Source organism: Phocoena sinus, chromosome 1 (assembly GCF_008692025.1).
Source record: "Phocoena sinus isolate mPhoSin1 chromosome 1, mPhoSin1.pri, whole genome shotgun sequence".
Taxonomy (NCBI): Eukaryota; Metazoa; Chordata; class Mammalia; order Artiodactyla; family Phocoenidae; genus Phocoena; species Phocoena sinus.
In genome coordinates, this window is record NC_045763.1 from 62507283 (window position 1) to 62528865 (window position 21583).

Genomic DNA, 21583 nt, shown 5'->3' on the forward strand with positions numbered 1-21583 from the left:
AATTAATCCTTTGGTTTTCTGGAAGGAGTTCATAATAGAAGACTCCTTTCCAATCCCACCAAATACACATCACCTTCTTTGGATGAAGACTGGCCTTTGGTGTGGTTGGTGGTGTTTCATTTCGCTTGCCCCATGATCTCTTCCATTCCACATTATTATACAGTGTCCACTTTTCATTGCCCATCACAATTTGTTTTAAAAATGTTACGTTTTAAGTAGAGAATTGCATGCAGAAATGCGGTCAAGAAGTTTTTTTTTGCTTAACTTACGTGGAACCCAAACGTCAAAGTGATTAACATAACCAAGCTGGTGCAAATGATTTTCAACACTTGATTTGGACATTTTGAGTATGTCAGCTATCTCCTGTGTGGTATAACATTGATTGTTCTCAATTAATGTCTCAATTTGATCACTATCAACTTCAACTGGTCTACCCGGCCATGGAGCATTGTCCAGCAAGAAATCTCTATCACGAAAGTTCACAAACCACTTTTGACATGTTTGATCAGTCACAGCACCTTCTCCATACACTGCACAAATCTTTTTTTGCATTTCTATTGTGTTTTTACCTTTCTTGAAATAATAAAGCATAATATGCCAAAAATGTTGCTTTTTTTCTTCCATCTTCAATATTAAAATGGCTACACAAAAATTCACCAATTTTGATGTCTTTTTTTATATGCGTGCTGATATGATGGCTGTCACATACAATCTAACAAAATTGTTTCAAATGAAGTTAAAGACAACTAAGTGCTACTGAAGCCATCTTATGGAAAAAAATGAATGAACCTTTTGGCCAACCCAATATATTAGCACATAATAAACAGTAGGGTTTTAAAACACAAACTCACTATTATTTTCCTTTTAAGAGCACCATTAATCATATTAGTTATTTTAACTGATGTTCTCAATTGGTTTTCTCTTTTTTGTGTGTGAGTTCAAGTGTTCATGCTTCATGGCTTTCCCTTCTCATTTTACTATATGTGGAAGAGATTTGCATTCATGCTTCCTGCATATATTTTTATTGGGGTTTACTTTTCACCTTTAACAATATTACTTATGTTTCTTGGATTATCAAAATTCAATAATTAAATTATTTTATTTTCTTTGATATATGAAAGATAACATGTAGCATGCTCTCTCTGTGTGTCCTCCTGCCTCCCCAATTTTTCTGCTCTCCATTCTTCCATTCACCTCAATGTCTCTGTCAATGCTTCATTTGAAGAGTATAATCTGAGGTTTCATACACTGATCTGTTGTATTCAATATATTTACATTATATAGATTTAAATGCAAAACGTTTTTTACGGAATTTATGAAATCTTGTTTATACCAATTGTTTGGAATTACATCTGAATTTAGCTAGTTTCAAAGACTATTGTCAGTACTTTGATTCTATTGTTTTTCTATTATTTAAACTATTAATGTTAATCTGGTAATTGTAAGCTAGACAGGCCTGTGAAGGGCATATTTGCTGAGATCTTGCATAGCAATAATCCCTTCCTGTTGTTATCAGACATTAATGATTGGTTCTTACATCACAACATACATCCCCCCAAGTTCTATAAGCATTGTTCTATTACCAGTTGTTGTTTAGTACTGTAGAGGAGAAATCTTAGGAGAGTTTAAAATTTTTTTTAACTTCTCTGTAGGAATGAATTTTTTTTTTTTTTTTTTTTTTTGCGGTACGCGGGCCTCTCACTGTTGTGGCCTCTCCCGTTGTGGAGCACAGGCTCTGGATGCGCAGGCTCAGCGGCCATGGCTCACCGGCCCAGCCACTCTGTGGCATGTGGGATCTTCCTGGACCGGGGCACGAACCCGTTTCCCTTGCATTGGCAGGCAGACTCTCAACCACTGTGCCACCAGCGAAGCCGGGAATGAATTTTTTAAGACCAAATTATTTTATATTTCATATGATTGAAAAAGACTTTTAACATGATATATCTAGGTTTGTGGGCTATATAGATATGTATTCTCAGTGCTTCTTTCAATTCTTAAAACTTTTCTTCAATTATTTCTTTGAATATTGCTTTTTTAGATGTTCTTGTTTCTTCTTAGAAACACATATAATTGTTAACTTAAATAGAAATTCAGAGTCCTCCAAATCATTCATCTTCCCTTTCATAGTTTTCATTTCTTTGTCATTTTCATCTGTATTCCAGAAAACATTCTTATTTAGTTTACCACTGATGCAGCCATTCCTAAACAATATCTTGTATAGATTATTTTTGAACTTTATATCAACAATCTCATGTTACATGTATTTTCTGCCTATTTTTAAACTTAATATTATATTTTTGAGATACATTTAGACTGATTCCTATAGATACAATATATTTATTTTTACTTCTGTATAGATGTTTATTATATACCCTATTTAGTGTTGATGAACATTTAGGTTGTTTTCAGGTTTGTTGCTACTATAAAGAATCCTCTACAAAAATTCTTGTACATATTTTCTAGTTCATATGTACACATATGCAGGGAACATACCTCAGAGAGAAACTGCCAGGCTGCAGGGTATGCACATGCTCAACATTACCAGGTGATATAAAATTGCTTCCCAAAGTTATTATTTCAATTTACATTTTCCTCAAGAATACTTGAGAATTCTTTTAGCACTACACTGTCACAAAACATGATATTTTAAGATTTACATTGTTGCTAATATGTTTATGTGAAATGATAAATTGATTATGATTTTAATTTGTATTATTTCCATTTTAACAAAAATGAGCTTGGACATCTTTTTTTTTTTTTTTTTTTTTGCAGTATGAGGGCCTCTTACTGTTGTGGCCTCTCCCGTTGCGGAGCACAGGCTCTGGACGTGCAGGCTCAGTGGCCATGGCTCATGGGCCCAGCTGCTCCATGGCAAGTGGGATCTTCCTGGACCGGGGCACGAACCCGTGTCCCCTGCATCAGCAGGCGGACCCTCAACCACTGCGCCACCAGGGAAGCCCTGGACATCTTTCTATATCTTTATGATCCACTAGACTTTCTTCTGCTATGAAATGCCTATCATGTGTCTTTTCATATTATGAGATTTCTTGGTTCATTTTTAATAGATGTTCTTTATATTTTCTGTATATTTAATCTTTTTTGGCTTTATGTATTTCAAAACCTTCCTCAGTTTGTGGCCTTTCTTCTTGCTGTCTTTCATTAAAAAAGTGTTAATTTTAATGTGATATAATATATATCATTGTCTTTATAGTTTTCCTTTTCTTATTTAGTTTAAGGACACTATCCCTACCAAGGGTCAGAAAAATAGTCTCTTATGTTGTCTTTTAGAGGTTTTTAATAATTTACCTTTCACAATTACATCCTCAGTTTATCTGGAATTGATTTTATGTTGTGAGGTAGAGTTTCATTTCCTTTTGTTTTTTACTTATGAAAACTAATTGTTCCCAACCATTTATTAATGGTTTATTTTTTCCCTACTGATCTACAGTATCTTCTCTTTGATATATCAGAATCCTGTTCTGCCATAGTTATATATTTGTCTAATATCTCACTTTAAACTTATCATATAGTTATAATACATTTTGACATCTGGTAGGGTATATTTCCCACCTGATTTATTTTTCCTTAGATGTTTCTTATACTATCAATATAAATTTTAGAAATAGCTTGTCAAATTTCATGAAAACAACAAGTTTAACTTTTTATTTGAATTCTAATGAGTCTGTATTTTGTTTTGAGAGTAACAACATCTCTAAATATCCCTGGGTATGCTATACGTCTCCATTTAATTAGGTCTTCTTTAATGTATTTAAATAATACATTGTATATATATATATACATATATGTGTTTGTGTATATATATTTATATCCTCAATACATTTATATTTTGTGGATATTCTAAACATTGTTTTTCTTAATTAGACTTGCTTTTCTTGCTGATTTATAGTAATACAACTTAATTTGGTATATTGATTTTATATCTATTAATCATGACAAACTCTTATTTATTCTACTTATCTGTAAATTCTTCTGGGTTTTGTACATAGACAATCACATCATCTTGGAATAATGGCAGTTTTAGTTCTTTTTTTCAAATAATTTTACCTCTAATTTTTTCTTGATCTTGTTGTCCTGCCTTGGCTAGGGAAAGTAATGAAAGGAATCATCCTTGTCTTAGCTGATTTTAAAGGGAATGTATTTACATTTCTTCCATGTGTATGATAGTTGCTGTAGCTTTTTATTGATGTCTTTTGTTAGCTAAATATATTTCTAGCTTGCTAAGAGATTATTTTTTTAAATTGTTCAATTTGGGTAGCATCACATTCTTTTATCATACTTTAATTCTCTTTTTATTTCTTTGAAGCATATTAATATTTTGTTCATATTCTATTTGGAGTATCTCTAATATTTGTATTACATACGTCTTATAGTTTGTTTTTCTGCTGGTGGCTTGCTTTCTCATTTGTGCACTGTATTTTTGATTGAGAACTCATTTTACTTAAACACTCCTTATGGAAATTTTTTTTTTTTTTTTTTTTTTGGTGGTATGCGGGCCTCTCACTGTTGTGGCCTCTCCCATTGCAGAGCACAGGCTCCGGACGCACAGGCTCAGTGACCATGGCTCACGGGCCTAGCCGCTCCACAGCATGTGGGATCTTCCCAGACCGGGGCACGAACCCGTGTCCCCTGCATCAGCAGGCCGACTCTCAACCACTGTGCCACCAGGGAAGCCCCTCCTTATGGAAAATTTTTGAGGTCTGTGTTTAAAATGTGTTCTACAGAGGGCATTAGTTTCTCTTCTCTCAGACACCTAAGAGGCCAGTCACCCTAGAACCACTTTAAACTAAAATTTCTACTTAGCATGTCTTAGACTTTACAGGGAATGTGAATCCAGTCTCAAATCTATCAATAGATGAACCTTGTGATTGGGAATTCTCGGAGAATAATTTTCTTTCCTATAACTCCTGTCCCATGCCCCATACCCTGTATCAGGATGGGCACAGGCATAGCACAGTGAGCTTTTCTGTTTGTTTGTGTTCTGTTTCACCCCTGAGTGTGTTACCCTTTCATTGCTTCACATTTATGGAAGGGGGGGCATCATTAATGTGAGTTGCTGTACCCAAAAAACCCAGCTTTTGTGTCAAGTCTCTTAAGATTGGCAAGTTAAAACCAGATTCCACACCTCCAGGGAGCAGCTGGTCAGGGCTCCTTGCCTGATGGAATAGCATTTTGTGACAACTTTCAGGCTTCCAATTTGTTTTTCTTATATTGACACAAGCTTTGCCATGCTGAAAAAGACATATTTTCATGTTCTATTTAGTTTCTAGCAATTTCAGATGTTCAAGACTGGGAGGGGTTTTTCTCCACATCTAGTATAGTTGATGGTAGGAAGTAACAGGTCACCAGTTTTCTCTGCATCAAAATTGGTCATTTTTATAATGCACCTTATTGGTTTTTTCCTTCTCCTTTCATCTCAGCCTATTTCCTATGCTTTGTGATATCATTTTTGTGGAGGAAATGCCTTTTTGTTTCATATAAAGTATGTTTAATAAGTTTTTGAACATTTTCTCCCTTTTGCTATAGCCAATCATTTAAATAACATATTCATCTTCAAGTTTTTTAATGTGTACTCTTTTCTTTCTTATTCCAGTGCATATTTGTGTATTTACTTAAGTTCCCCGCCACACTGCATTTCTTACTGTGTAGAGTTCTGACTTGAACTGATGCTTCCCAGCACATAGGTATGTAGTTTGTAAGTACCCTATTCACTGTCTCCCTGGTTGGATGCATTTTTTAAGTCAAAGTGTAGAGCATGACCATGGTCACAGCTGTTCTCCCCTGTCCTGTGTCTAGCAGGATGAATCAAATACAATTTACAGGATCAACTTGAGTTCCTCTCCTACCTCTTGTTCCTGATATTATAATACTTGGAACCAATGGAAAGCTACAATCCCCAACATGGTCTGGTTTTAGTACTCTTCTTTCTCTTCCTACATACAAAGTTTTAAATTCTGAAAACATACCCCATAAAATGCAATGGACCAGTGGATAAAGGAAGGTAGGGTGAGAGGAAGGGAGTAATATTCTGACTGCCTTCATAACTGCAACCATATACAGAGAGGAGGCTGTCCAGTTTTGTCTTTGGTACAAGTTTTGGTACAAGTCTGGAAGTTTCTAAGCCAGGAAGTAGAAGATCAGGGAGAAAAATTAAGTTCTCTGTTTTCTTTCAGGAAGGCTGGGCTGTATCTTCCATGAGGCTAAGCGAGGTATAGCATTGGTTTTTTGTTTGTTTTTTGTGTTCTAACTCCATAAGCTTTTTACTTTGTAGAAATGCCTTCTGAATACCGGCTTTGGGTTAGTATTAAGTTTTGGAGATTTTCCAATGTTGTTCCATTTTCTATGTCTCCAAGTCACATTTTGTCAGGAAAGTTCATATCAGAGGTTGATGACCAGATGCTATTTTGAATCCAGTTGTATTTTTTTTTTTTTTTTTTTTTTTTTTTTTTTTTTTATGCGTTACGCGGGCCTCTCACTGCTGTGGCCTCTCCCGTTGCGGAGGACAGGCTCCGGACGCGCAGGCTCAGCGGCCATGGCTCACGGGCCCAGCCGCTCCGCGGCACGCGGGATCCTCCCAGACCGGGGCACGAACCCGCGTCCCCCGCATCGGCAGGCGGACTCCCAACCACTGCGCCACCAGGGAAGCCCTCCAGTTGTATTTTTTTAGCAAAATCATATGAAGCCTCAAAGGCATGATATTCATAGATTTTTTTTTTTTTTTTTTTACCATGACTAACAAAATTTGCAAATATAAATTCAGTAGGCTATGCTTCATCTTGGAGGAAGAAGAGATCCATTATCTCCTTACTCTTCTCAGGAATCTTTTAATCATTGCTTTTGGCTAGATTTTTTAAGAAAGATATGAGGCAAGAATGTCTAATCTATACAGAAGATTTGAGCCCATATCTTTGATTATACTAGTCAGAAGAGGCTCAGCTGTGGTAACAAATAGACCCAAATGTGCAATGAGTCGATGAAAAGGAAGGTTATTTCTCATTCACCTAATAGTTCATAATGTTTCAGATCAATGAAAGGTTAGGAGTGAAGAGAGGTAATGAGGTAGTGGTATTCTTTGGCATAAAATCACCCAGTGGCTCAAGATAATGATAGCTTTGTTTTCTTCAACCTGTAGCTTCCCAGATCACCGTGGGGGGTTACTATTCCAACTAGCCAGGAAGAGTAACAAGCATGGAACTGAGCATGGGAAGCTTTATAGGCCAAGCCTGGAAATGGCCCATGTCATTTCTGTTCACATTTCATTCACTGGAACTCAGTCACAGGGCCAAAAGTAACCCTTAAACAGGTTAGTCACTGTAGTCCAAGTGGGGAGAGGTGGGGGCTGAGAGTGGGGTAGGGTGTTCTAGAAGGAGATAAAAATAGGTTTTGATAAACAACTTGGAATTTCTACCACATTGGATTATCTAGAAAATTCTATCAGGACACTAGATTCTTAGAGTTATACAACTTGACTCCTAAAAATCCATAGATTATCAGATTCATCTCTTTCCTGTTGGGTTGTGCAGAACAGCTCATGCCACGCTTTAGCAAAGACTGCATCTGCATGAGGATTGCACTGAGCTTCAAAGTCCTTTCGACACTCACAGAGAAAAATAGAACAGTTTGTAAAACCAATATGCTCACAAATGTGAAACAGCATTAACAAATGTAGTATTTGTGAACTTCAGCTAATTGCTGATACACCTCCTCCATCCTGACATGTCAAGGCACACTAGTTGGTTGAAACAAATGTGGAAACACTCTCAACATCTGTTCTAGGCTACAGAATGCTGATATGTTTGGACTAGGTCAAAGTATGATTTATTGAAGAAAAATATTAGTATGAATTAAGCTAATATGTCTCACTATATTATTTAAAAACCTAGAAATATTATCCGAATCCCTAACTCTAACTCTGAAACAACTGGGGAGTGAGCATAAGATATAAATTACCACCAAACTACTTTTAAGTTTTTGATAAACTGAATGAAGTATGACCTCATTAAGCCTGGAGTATACAGAGAGTGTTCTAAATAGGACTTTATCATCTTTCATTTTACCTATGAAAACTGTAACTGTTTAATGCCCCCAGAACAGTGGGCATTTTTTGGGAGGAGTTGTTTTTATTTTGGGGGGTTTTTACATTGCTGTTACCTTTACTGTGTAGAGCAAGCAGGTAGGTTGCTGAGACTTCATTACATTCACTACTGAACAAAATCTCTTATTTCAGACAATGTATGAACAAACCTATTTTGAGTGCAGCATCATTCCCAAGGTTTATTTACTGTGATTGTTTTATCTATTCACTGGAATCCTAATTCTCTCGGTTCTTCACTTTATTTCAGTGACAGCCATTCTGACAGGTAGCACCTGTGTATATTCTCATTATTCAAACCTTTTCCTCATTACCCACAGTGATCCTGTCTCCTTACCCTTCAGACTAGGCTATCTTTCTCAAAGACTCTGAAGTTTACAGAGTTTACTGAAAATAATTAAATCTTATTTTGATTTACATGGAGGCAGGCTGGTATAATGAAATAGCCTCAGACCTAGAATCAGGATTTCAGGATTCCATTTTGAGTGTTTCTGTGAACTCTGTGATCTGATTTCAAAAGCTATCTAAGCATACATCCATAACACGAAGGAACTTGGGTGATCTTACAATACTATCAACTTTCAAATTCCATGTGTGCTTATATTATATTTATTTATTTATTCAACCTATAGACATGAATCACCAGGCAATATGTTAGGTACTGAAATTAAAATAATATGTTCTGGGCTTCCCTGGTGGCGTAGTGGTTAAGAAACAGCCTGCCAATGCAGGGGACATGGGTTCGAGCCCTGGTCCGGGAAGATCCCACATGCCACGGAGCAGCTGAGCCCGTGCGCCACAACTACTGAACCTGCTCTCTAGAGCCTGCAAGCTACAGCTACTGAGCCCACGTGCCACAATTACTGAAGCCCACACGCCTAGAGCCTGTGCTCTAAAACAGCCACCGCAATGAGAAACCTGCACACCGCAACGAAGAGTAGCCCCCGCTTGCCACAACCAGGGAAAAGCCTGCACGTAGCAATGAAGACCCAACACAGCCAAAAAAAGAAAAAAAATAATACTAATATGCACTAAACCTTCTTTATGCCTTAACTTAGTTAAATGCTCAGTCCCCACTTAATAGTTGAAGAAACTGACACACACAAAGCTTAATAATTTGAGCAAGCTGGCATAGTAGTAAGTGGCAGAGCTAGAATTCAAAGCCAAGGTGACCAGCTGCAGAGCCTGTCCTCAAAACTATGTGCATACTGCCTCAAGCACAAAAGTGAATACGAGTTGTCCCCTTCTTCAAAGAGCTCACAGGCCAAAAAGGAAGGTTGACATGTAAACAAAAAGGGCAGTGTGATGCGTGCTATATATCAATACTATTACTTACAATGTAGGTTGTTTGCTTTGTGCTAGTTGCACTGTTGTTTTACATATATTATGACACAATTCTCAGAAGAAATCTTCAAGGTAGGTATAATTATTTCCAGTTTTTTGTTTTGTTTTGTTTTTTAATGTAAGAAAACTGAGCCTGTGAGAGGTTAACTAATTTTCCCAGTACTCCATAGTTAACAAGTGACTGAGCTGGGATTAGATATCATGTTTGTCTGATTTCAAATCCTGTTTTTGTTACCCTCTGTCACATTCCACTGCATAAACAGCAACCTTACTTCGAAATTCTCTGAAATTTATTTCTCCATTGTTGTACTTACTCTTTCCATGAAATTACAATTTTAAAGTTAAAAATATAGTTTGCCCAAATTTGCCAACAGTGCATGAGAGAACAAAATTATCATCCTTAATAACTTCTCAAAGAATTTACAAACCAAAATAATATTATTTAGAATCATTTGACACTAAAGCCGAACAGTTGCTTTAAACCTTTGCTTCCTGTCTGCCTGCAGTTGAATCCACACTGTCCCTAAAATACTTAGATAGTTGTATCAGAGAAACACATCAGAATCTCAGAATGAGGGAATACCATAGACATCATTACCTCATTTTACAAATGAGGCAATTAATACTAAGAAGTTTAACTACTTTGTCCAATGTTGTATAATAGGTTAAGTAACTGAATTAAAAATAGAATTCAGGGGCTTCCCTGGTGGCGCAGTGGTTAAGAATCCACCCACAAAGGCGAGGGACACAGGTTCAAGCCCTGGTCCGGGAAGATTCCACATGCCGCGGAGCAACTAAGCCCGTGCATCACAACTACTGAGCCTGCGCTCTAGAGCCCGTGATCCACAACTACCGAAGCTCACGTGCCTAGACCCTGTGCTCCACAACAAGAGAAGCCACCGCAATGAGAAGCCTGCGCACTGCAACGAAGAGTAGCCCTCGCTTGACGCAACTAGAGAAAGCCCACGCGCAGCAATGAAAACCCAGCGCAGCCAAAAATAAATAAAATAAATTAAAGGGCTTCCCTGGTGGCACAGTGGTTGAGAGTCCGCCTGCCGATGCAGGGGACATGGCTACATGCCCCGGTCCGGGAGGATTCCACATGCCGCGGAGCGTCTGCGCCCGTGAGCCATGGCCGCTGAGCCTGCGCGTCCGGAGCCTGTTGCTCCGCAACGGGAGAGGCCACAAAAGTGAGAGGTCCGCGTACCGCAAAAAAAAAATAAATTAATTAATAAATAAATTAATTAAAAAATAGAATTCAGATCTTCAGCCTTTCTGTCTTACACTCATTATGCTGTAATCTCTAAACATACATGTTTACTATAATCACCTAGTAAATTTTCAAATATTATTTATTCATTTATTTATAAGTAAATATACTAAAGACTGAATAATTCAGTATATTTGGGGAGTGGTTATTCAGAAATCTGTATATTTTAAATATTTCCAAGGTAGCAAGGAAATTCATTGCTAATTCCCATTATATAAATGTTTTTTTTTTAAATTTTGGTTTAGTATTTTTATACATTTGGGTAGAAATAAGAGGAAAGGAAAGGGAAGAAACAAACAGAGAAAAAGATAATGAGAAAAATGTAGCAATGGGCTACTGATGGTGAGAAAGAAAGAGAAAATGCATACAAAAATGAAGGAAGGAAAGAGGGAAGATGGGGGAAGCAAGCTCTAAAGTACAAAGGAAGTTTCCCAACAGTTTGACCCCTTTTTCCAAATTTACCCACCCTAACTCTTCTACATATTGCCTTTGTTTATACTATTTCTACCATATATTTCCCCTAATCTTCACTCCCTTCAAACACACACATACACTTACACAAAACACACACATATGTGCAAGAGCAGACATGAGAATACTTGACAATTCTTGTGAAGTTCAATCATGATGATGTGGAAAAGACCCAAGAAGATTAATTCTGTGTTGCTCTCAAGTGTTCCATTAAAAAATAATTCAATTCCATAAATTATCTGGCTTGATATACATGCTCACTGAGGAAATTTGCTAATAAAGTTGGACTTAAATAAATATGGGTTTATAAGCTATATGTTTGTTTCAAATTTCAAGATCAGTTTGAAGAATATATTCAGAAGGAGGCATCTCGAAGTTTTCAGAGTTTGACCCTTGGGCAGCTTACTAGAGCATGGATCTAGATGAGAACACCATCACAGAAGCAAAAGCACACACAAAAGTGTGTGACAAATATATTTGTTATTTCTTTCCTGACTTTACCACTTTTCTTCAGTTTGGCATGGAATTATTTTCAACCTAAAGCATTTTCACTCTTAGAAATTGCTTTCTTACTGCTAATTGATGGTCAATCTCTATTATATCTATTGCTTGACAAATATCTTTTTTTTTTTGAAGCAATAAGTGCCAACCTAGGCAGAACAAGACAAACAAAACAAACACAGACTGTCCTCTAGCAAAAAGTCTTGCTCATGTACTAAAGCAAGAAAATTGTTTCATCTTTCACTTTTAGAAAAAAATAGGAATAATAAAAATATGCACATTTGGTTACTGCAGATACATTTTGACTTTCTATAAACAAAAGGGTCAGAGATCACTCACAGACCCTTAACACTAAAACTCCTCTCAAAACCTCTGATAAAAGTATGAGAGAATACATTTAAGTTAAATTGGGTAATAGATTCATTAAGTAAAAATAGCCTTGGCACCTTAGTCATTAACTGAAGTGTAAGTCTTAGATTTAAAACAAAGGACCAATTATGTTTCCCTCAATAGAAGAAATCATGTATTCCGTAACTGCATGTTTAATAACATAGTTTACCTTCAACTAAGGAATTATATAAACCATAGAATTAAATCTGAACTTTTTATACCATGAAAGTCCTAAGGTGAAAAGAAAAGGTTTAATCTGTAGATATTTATGTCGTTCTATTGAGTAGAAATGTTTTATTTAAAAATGTTTTCTGGGTGATTATCCATACGTTTCTAATATTCAGTGCTCAATATCCATAAGGATTTTCCTTCAAATTTCTTAGTTCCTCATGTTTCTCTTAGCTGTAGTTGTTTTCAATAGTGTCATTTTAATTTTTTCCTTTACCCTTGCAATGACAAAACAGAAACCTTCCAAGTACAATCCATGGATGTAGGGAAGAAAAATATTTAAATACATTTCTTTAATATTCAGATGTGTCTCTGAATAGTTTTATCATCTCAAAGTTATTCTTCTTTGATTGTGAAGCACTGGATCTATGTCTGCCTATGAAAACTCATGAACTCCCATTGAATCTGGCCCTGCCTTCCTCTACACTACCCATCCTCCTTTCTGTTTCCCTTTTTGGTCTCCTTCAGGTCACCGCAGCCTGACAGATCCAGCAGTGCCTTGTCCCCTAATTCCTATGGGGTTAAGCAAATGCTGCTGCTATTGCCACGGAGCCCTCACTCCTTTATTTCCTGGTTTTTTATTTTTTTAGTGTCTATCAAATTCAATTTTATCCTTCAGACACCATCAGGGCTAAGGCCTCTTGGAAGCTTTCACTGATACCCCAAGGTGTCTTTATGATAGCCTTGCATAGCACCTTATGATTGGTTTATCAAAGTACTTGCCACACTTTGCTACAACTTCATGGTTCTTTTTTTTTTTTTTTTTGAATTTTTGAATTTTATTTTTATTTATTTTTTATGCAGCAGGTTCTTATTAGTCATCAATTTTATACACATCAGTGTATACATGTCAATCCCAATTGTCCAATACATCACACCACCATCCCCAGCCCCCTGAGGCTTTCCCGCCTTGGTGTTCATACGTTTGTTCTCTACATCTGTGTCTCAACTTCTGCCCTGTAAACCGGTTCATCTGTACCATTTTTCTAGGTTCCACATACATGTGTTAATATACGATACTTGTTTTTCTCTTTCTGACTTACTTCACTCTGTATGACAGTCTCTAGATCCATCCACATCTCAACAAATGACTCAATTTTGTTCCTTTTTATGGCTGAGTAGTATTCCATTATATATATATATATGTACCACATCTTCTTTATCCATTTGTCTCTCGATGGGCATTTAGGTTGCTTCCATGACCTGGCTATTGTAAATAGCACTGTAATGAACATTGGGGTGCATGTGTCTTTTTGAATTATGGTTTCCTCTGGGTATATGCCCAGTAGTGGGATTGCTGGGTCATATGGTAATTCTATTTTCAGTTTTATAAGGAACTTCCATACTGTTCTCCATAGTGGCTGTATCAATTTACATTCCCACCAACAGTGCAAGAGGGTTCTCCACACCCTGTCCAGCCTTTGTTGTTTGTAGATTTTCTGATGATGCCCATTCTAACTGGTGTGAGGTGATACCTCATTATAGTTTTGATTTGCATTTCTCTAATAATTAGTGATGTTGAGCAGTTTTCATGTTCTTCTTGCCCATCTGTATGTCTTCTTTGGAGAAATGTCTATTTAGATCTTCTGCCCATTTTTGGATTGGGTTGTTTGTTTCTTTAATATTGAGCAGCATGAACTGTTTATATATTTTGGAGATTAATCTTTTGTCCATTGATTCGTTTGCAAAGATTTTCTCCCATTCTGAGGGTTGTATATTTGTCTTGTTTATGGTTTCCTTAGCTGTGCAAAAGCTTTTAAGTTTCATTAAGTCCCATTTATTTATTTTTGTTTTTATTTCCATTACTCTAGGAGGTGGGTCTAAAAGGATCTTGCTGTGATTTATGTCATAGAGTGTTCTGCCTATGTTTTCCTCTTTTGTCTTTCTCTTCTCTTAGATGTTGAACTCCTTGAAGACTGATATCCCTTGCCCTAAGACCTCAATAGTATCATAGTAAGCAATAAGTAAATAGGCAAATAAATACATATATAAATGTAGATATACTGAAGTAAATCTTTATTATCACATATGAACTAGTACTTCATTTAGAAGAAAAACAATATGTGGTTGTTAATGTCCTGAGTTGTTCCATGTAAGTGTTAATTGGCTTATTAAGAAATTTAAAAACAGGAGAGTAGCTTATATTATAAGCAGTATAAAATGATGAGGAAAATGGAAAATAAATGTAGGGGCACAAAATGGAACCAGAAGTGAAAACTTAGGCGATAATTGTGAATTCAAATAATTCTCATTTTTCTTCTGGTCCTATGGTAGTATCTTTGTCCAATTCCAACCCCGAATGCTGAGCTTTTCTCTTTTTTTAGGGTGATATCTATTTGTCATCTGCAATTTCTTCTAGTCTTAAGTCTGATGTGTCTGCCTAACTTACCCAACGTTTTGGAGAAAACTTTATGAATAGCCTAAGAAAACTGGTCCCTTCGCTAGAATCTTCTTCCTCCTCTTACCTCTCCCTGATGGCCCCTCATTTCAGGCTTTGATACAATTGTAATAAGTTATACTAATTGGTACATTCTATTCCACATGTTTGGAGCTAGTTATATTGGAAGATAAAGTGCAAATTTGCATAAATGAATATGTATCAGATGCAAAGTAATGTACAAATATGTGCTTGTGATTTACTGGATAAAATCTTAGTTCACAGTGCACTCAGAAATATCTTTACTGTTTGACCATAGGAAGAAGTACTCAATTCTATTTTACTGGAAATTGTGCATGCAAAATAATTTCTGATACCAAATACAATGAATGATCTTACTGACATGAGTGAAAACTGAAATAATATCTAGACCTCTTTTTACCTTAATCTAATTGACTCTATATTTTTTCTGGTTAATTAATACTTTCCTTTGTTCATGTCTTTTCGCCCTTGAAAATCAGGGGTGTTATGAAGTATTTTAATCTCATCAAACTTCAGTTTTCTTATCTGTAAAAAAAATGGAATTAATGCTTTCTCCTTCTGGGTGAAAGCACTATATAAATGGCAGGTTATTTTTATTGAATCCACCTGAAAATTTTGTTTAAAAAAATGGTATCAGAAATAAATTAGTCAACATACCATTTACTTATTGTTCTGGGAGAAAAAAATATATAATTGTGGAACAAACCTAATTATCTCTTTCCTGTTTTGCCTAGTAGAATAATGCATTTGGTGAATGCTAATCTTTTAAATAATTCATCTGATAACTATTTTTTGAGTGCCTCCTATAAACCTGGTGCCGCTCTGTGTGACGGGAACACATCATTGTACAAAGGAAAGGAAAACCCCTTAAGACATAGAGCTTACATTCTAGAGTAAATACGTGCAGAGAGAGATGTATATTTTTTCAATTGCCAACGGTGGGCCAGTCACTGTGATAGGTGCTATATGTATATTATCTCATTTAATCCTTACCCAAACCCTGAAAATTATTTGTTATTGCCCCAAATTTACAGAATTGGAAATTGAGACTCAGAGAGGTAAAGTGGTTTCCCAAGGTCTCAAAGTCCAGTAAATTATAGAACAAGAGTTCAAATAAGTTACACCTGACTATAAGGTCCGTATTTCTAAAAGAGTTACTCTTAACTGAAAAAGTACATATAAATAGAATGGAGAAAATACAACCTGTCACAAGATCAGAGAATCCTGCCACTTTTACCAGCAATATTCATTTTGAAGCGTGAGGTCTTGCAGGCTTTCCTGATTTCTAAATCTGGGATTCTGCTTCCCTATAGAGATCTTTGTTATTTGATTAGTCTATGATACCATCTACATTTTCCAGATTCTAGATTTGGCTTCCATGAATCAACTTTACTGATTTTTTAGACCCTGGTCTCTCTTTTCCTGTTTTTCCCAGTTTAATTGAACCCATGGACTTTCTGGACATTCATTCTTCCACTTTTTAATTAACAATAAAAATTATGGGACTAATATCCTCTAGGCTGCTTCCAGGGATGGAATACAAACGCAAATAAGACAGAGAATCTATCCAACTCCAATCCACTAGCTCCCTCTGGCTTAGCTAACCAACTGGTTCAAATTTTTTTCTCTCGTGTTATATGTGTGTATGTATATTAATTTCTCAAGGTCTGCTTATGATAACTGTCATGATTCCTTTTCATTTTTTAGTTTGTTTTTCAATTTGATAAGAAATATATATACATACATATGTAATATATATGTAAGTATATATACATACATATGTAAAAATGTGTAATATATATGTAAGTATGTAATATCTTTCTTGTCCAATTGTGTGTAGGTGTGTGTCTATACATATATATGCAAATATATAAAGAAATTTACATATTCATATGTTTATTATAACTATATTATATCATAAATTCATGAATATATTCTATTCATATACAAATGAATAAGAGAAAATACAGAGAAAAACAAGGAGAATAATCACCTACAAAATCTCCCTACTCAGAAACAAGCTTTTGTATAAAATCTTACTATCTATAGTAAGGCTTTCTGTAAATAACTCAAAATGAACTTATTTATTCAATCAATCTAGTCCAATCTATACAAAATAAGTCAAATATGCCAATCATTTCACTAAAGTGCTGTTTAATTAAATTAAATAGAAATCTACATGAAAGTGCTATAAGTACAAAGTGTGTGGCAAAATATGATATTTATTATATGTATGAGATATATACATATAGTGAATGTGGCAAAGGTATTAGATGAATACTAAAACATTAAACATTTCTAACTTACAGAGAACCTAAATCTCTTCCTCAAATTGACTTACGGAATAACTGAGTCAACCAGAGCTTATGAAAATTCATTACATTTCATCTTGAACCCCATTTGGGAACAGGGACAAAGTTTCTCTTCAAATTATAGCTCACAAGCTACTGCAATTTTACATGCACCATCAATATTGATTAAGAACCATGAAAAGAAGGGCTGTCTTGAACCTGACATAATTCTATCTTCAGGGAACCTTCAGGTTATCATGGGACGTGAAGTTCCATGTTTGTTATAGAGCACTGTGCTCAACTTTGGGTTTTGACAAACTAAAGTTTGTTCAGTAGGTTTTGGCTAATTTCCTTTGGGAAATCAGTTCAGTAAAATCCATGGATAGTGCTTCTAAAGGGGTAAAATCACAAAATTAATACTTTCCAAATTTCCTCATAACCAGGAACATACACACTTACACTCACACACCTACGCTACTTAACTATCACTGGTATACGTGTGATAAAATTATTCCAAACTAAGGCAAATTTTAGATCTTGACCAGAAGTCTGAACAAACTTACATAAAATATTGATTCAAGAGATGTAAATTTAATTGATCAATCAGTATTCAATACAATTCTTCATGGCACATTTAAGAAAATGTGAGCTATCAAAGGTATAATTTGAGAAGCAGCAGAAAACAACATTGAGTGTTTAAAACCATTTAAAAAATCCTGTTGAGTCCATTTTCTTAGTATTTTTAATACTGTGTTGGCACCAACATTTCCACTTATGATTGTACTTTAACTGAAATTAGTTCTTAATAAACATAGTCTGTATTATGACTATAATAAACACATCCTTAACCTTTTTTTTTTTTTTTTCCTTTTTCCTTTTTCCTTCTGGTTTTCCTTCTTAAGTTAAAATTGGTTAACAATGTTTTCTTTTCTACCGATTTTTAGGTGTCTAAAACTCTGCAAAAGCCACTGAAGCACCCTTTTCAACTGATGGAATGTTTCTAGGCTCTGCTTCAAACTTTCCTGCTTCCATTTTGTGTTGGAAGACAATTCTCCACGGGTCTCTTGTGTTTCTGCACATCTTGTGAGCAGAGGCACTGACAGCTTTTGTTCCTGACAATCTTTTCAAGGAAGTTTGTATAGCGAACAGTCCTGGAAGATAGAAGAGGTAGTTCTCTCCGTGGAGCAAAGGGCAGGTTTGTTTACAGTCCAGTATAATAAAGATAATTTCTCCCTCTGTGGCAAAGGGCAGGTTTGCTTGCTGCCATTATACAAAAAAAATCGAGTTTCTAAGCTCAGGGAGCCTCAGCTATGACACAAACCCACTGTGTGTATAGGCATCAGCTAGTCCTCATCATATCACCCTGTAGTAATTAGGGCTTGGGGAACGGATGTAAGACAATACTCTGGCTACTGCTATCACTATGAGTAATAAACTGCCCCTTGTCTCTGTCTTCTGCCAGCAACCATGAAATTGTGGCAGATCCTTCATAGTTCTCGACACCTGTTTCCTTAATTTTTGTCCTTCTGCTTTATATATGGATTCTTTTCTCCACACAAATCCTTTAGATGATGACTCATTGGTTGGTGTGTCTTTCTTTCAATTCAATTTCTCTCCAAATTTCTGCATCCTTACTTGACCTTTATCAGTCTAAAGTACCCACTTGTCCAGGAAAAAAAAGAGAATCGGATTACATAATAAGTGACAATGAACTAAAGTCAGAGAGATAAAAAGGATAGAAAAGAAAGTGTGAATGCAAAAAATAGTGAGGATTATACATGGAGAATAGGCCCATGAAAATCCATATGGCAGCTTGTGTTCAATTGTATCCTCATTGGAGACATGAATTTAGAGATATGTTGTTTCTGGGGGCTTGAAAGTAGGCTGCATTGCCAGGCTGGGTGCCTTGCTTGTTTGACAGATTGACTCTACCTTTTTTTTTCTTAGTGCTCACTGCTAAAAATATTACTTCCCTTGTACTCCTATTTCTCACCTCTTTTCCCAACCCTCCAACAATATAATCTGTAGACTCATATTCAGATAAGCATGGTTAGTTATAAAATAATCAGGGATTTTTATTTGCTTATTAACTCTAATCTCAGAGAGTTCCAGAGGGATGAGCAGTAACCCTCTGCAAAAGGAGTCCTGAGATTCAATGAGAACTTATCATAAATGCATAAGTCCAGGCCGTATACCTCAAGGATTTTGATTCAGTAGGGCTGGTGGGGCACAGAAAATTTCCATTTCTAGTAAGCTTCTTGGGTGCTCTGTGGAAGTTTGTCTCAGAATATTATATGAGAAACTCTGCTCCAGAAACTGCCTCCTTCTGGCATTATGCACATTTGCTCAGAGTCAACTCCAAATGTATAGCTTAGTCACTGACAAATGTTAGTTGGTTGCAATGATTTGCCCTGGCAGACACTCAACTGCCTAGAGTGTTTTTGTTTTTTTTTTTTGTTTTTTGCAGTACGCAGGCCTCTCACTGTTGTGGCCTCTCCCGTTGCGGAGCACAGGCTCCGGACGCGCAGGCTCAGCGGCCATGGCTCACGGGCCCAGCCACTCCGCGGCATGTGGGATTTTCCCGGACCGGGGCACGAACCCGTGTCCCCTGCATCGGCAGGTGGACTCTCACCCACTGCGCCACCAGGGAAGCCTGCCTAGAGTGTTTTGATAGTCATTTTTTGACCCATGAAACTAAGATTCATATTAATATGAAAAAACTGCTTAGTTTTAGCATTTGGGGATATATTTGGAAAATTTTCCTTCTGATCTATGGTACAATACAATGTACTCATTATTAGCAATGGCCATATAGAGAAAGATGTATAAATGGGAGAAAAACACATTGGAAGCTATAGTTTGAAACCACTTTTGGTAAAATACTATTATCCCCAAAATATTCTATTTGAATAAGTTAAACAATGTGAAAATTTTTGAGAGAAAGACTAAAAGGGATTGTTTTTGAAAAGTAAAGACTATCGCAGTCATTGCTGTTGAGATCATAAGATATGAAATAAGATAAATGAAAAACGACTTTCATCACTGTTTTGAAATATATTTAGAGAAAAGGTATAACATAATGACACTGATGGTTCTGCAGGTATCTCTTAATATTCTAATTTCCTACTAATGACGTTCATGGGAAAATTACTTCTTCATTTTCTCAATGTTGTCCAAACTAAATAGAATTAAATACCCACATAATAGGAGTATCACAGTAACAGCTTTTCTCTTTAAGTAGAATAACACACTTCATGTCCATCAAATTTGATTGGGAATTCCACACTTAAATTTAGTCAGAATACACTCCAGGTGAAACCCATGAGAATGAAGATAACACCATGAGTATAGGATGCTTTAGAGATAAGGATACCACAGTTTAGAATGCCAGGGACTAGGGTGATAATGGAAACACTGCCATCTAAACATTAAACTGAATTATTGTGGAATTACTTGGGGCAATTGATGTTACATGAACAATTTGATCAATATTCTAACATGTAAACATTTTCACTGCCAATAGGCAGTGTTTATCAATAGACCACCTCTTAAAAAATTGCAACATATGTTTCAGACAGTATTTTTCAGGTGTTTTATCTTTTCTTTGAAATTATATTGATAAAACGTTATGGGACTTACAGTTTACGACAATTTTCACTTTTTTCACATCTGGAAATGACACATCATTTTCTGCACTGCATTCATATTCTCCAGCCTGGTCCCGTGTAATTCCATAAATGTCCAAATATTGTCCATTTTCAAATGGTTTTGCTATGTGAAGAAAAAAGTACAGCGTGTTTAATTGTAGCTGCTTGAGGCTTCATTCAAGTAAAACAACGATGGTGTGTCTTCCTATTAGATACTGCTGACAAAATAATTCCAAATGTAACTGGGGAATTATTAAACCTCTTGTTCTCTTATATTCAGAGGTAAAGTCAGAGAAAAAAGCAGAAACTGAACAAGGGATACTATAACAACTGTTTTCCCACAACAGGATATACATGTGTTCTTTTTAATTGATTGTGGTCTCTTAACCTCCTCACACATCAAATCAAGCTCTGCACATTTCTGTAATTGAGTTCAACAACCTCCTAGCAGTGTAGATGAAATTCACTAATATGACTTGCTACATATTGACTTTTATACAGTGTAAGCTAGCAACTTGACACTTAACCTAACTAAATGCTACTTTTCTTTTGGGGAAATCTCACACTCATTCTCAAAGTTTCAAGCTAGATGGATTGATAAAAGTATGGAGATATATTAAACCGTTGCTATATTTCAGTTTCCATATTTATTAAGGTTTCTAAGGGAGGTATACTATGTACACTATACATAACCCACCTAATAAACCTCAGGAAAAAACTTTATGATTCTCAAACTAAGAGTTAAGTGGCTGTAAAAACAAACTAAATTACTTTTATTTTTTAATATTCCAGAGAAAACATTCTATTTGACTAAAAGTGACAGATTAAAAATACAGAGACATAATCATGGATAAAAGAATATTCCCAAGTGAATGGGATTTGAAAAGAAGACTCCTTTCTGAAATAATGGAA

At 35.9% G+C, this 21583-nt stretch overlaps 1 protein-coding gene across 1 annotated transcript in view; it reads right to left on the reverse strand.

Annotated features, from left to right (window-relative positions):
• Nucleotides 1–21583, reverse strand: part of NEGR1 (neuronal growth regulator 1) — a 949639-nt gene that overhangs the window by 306318 nt on the left and 621738 nt on the right. Inside the window, exon 4 of the mRNA XM_032640366.1 lies at nucleotides 20664–20795. Coding sequence (XP_032496257.1) covers nucleotides 20664–20795 — 132 coding nt within the window. The remainder of the gene's footprint in view (nucleotides 1–20663; nucleotides 20796–21583) is intronic.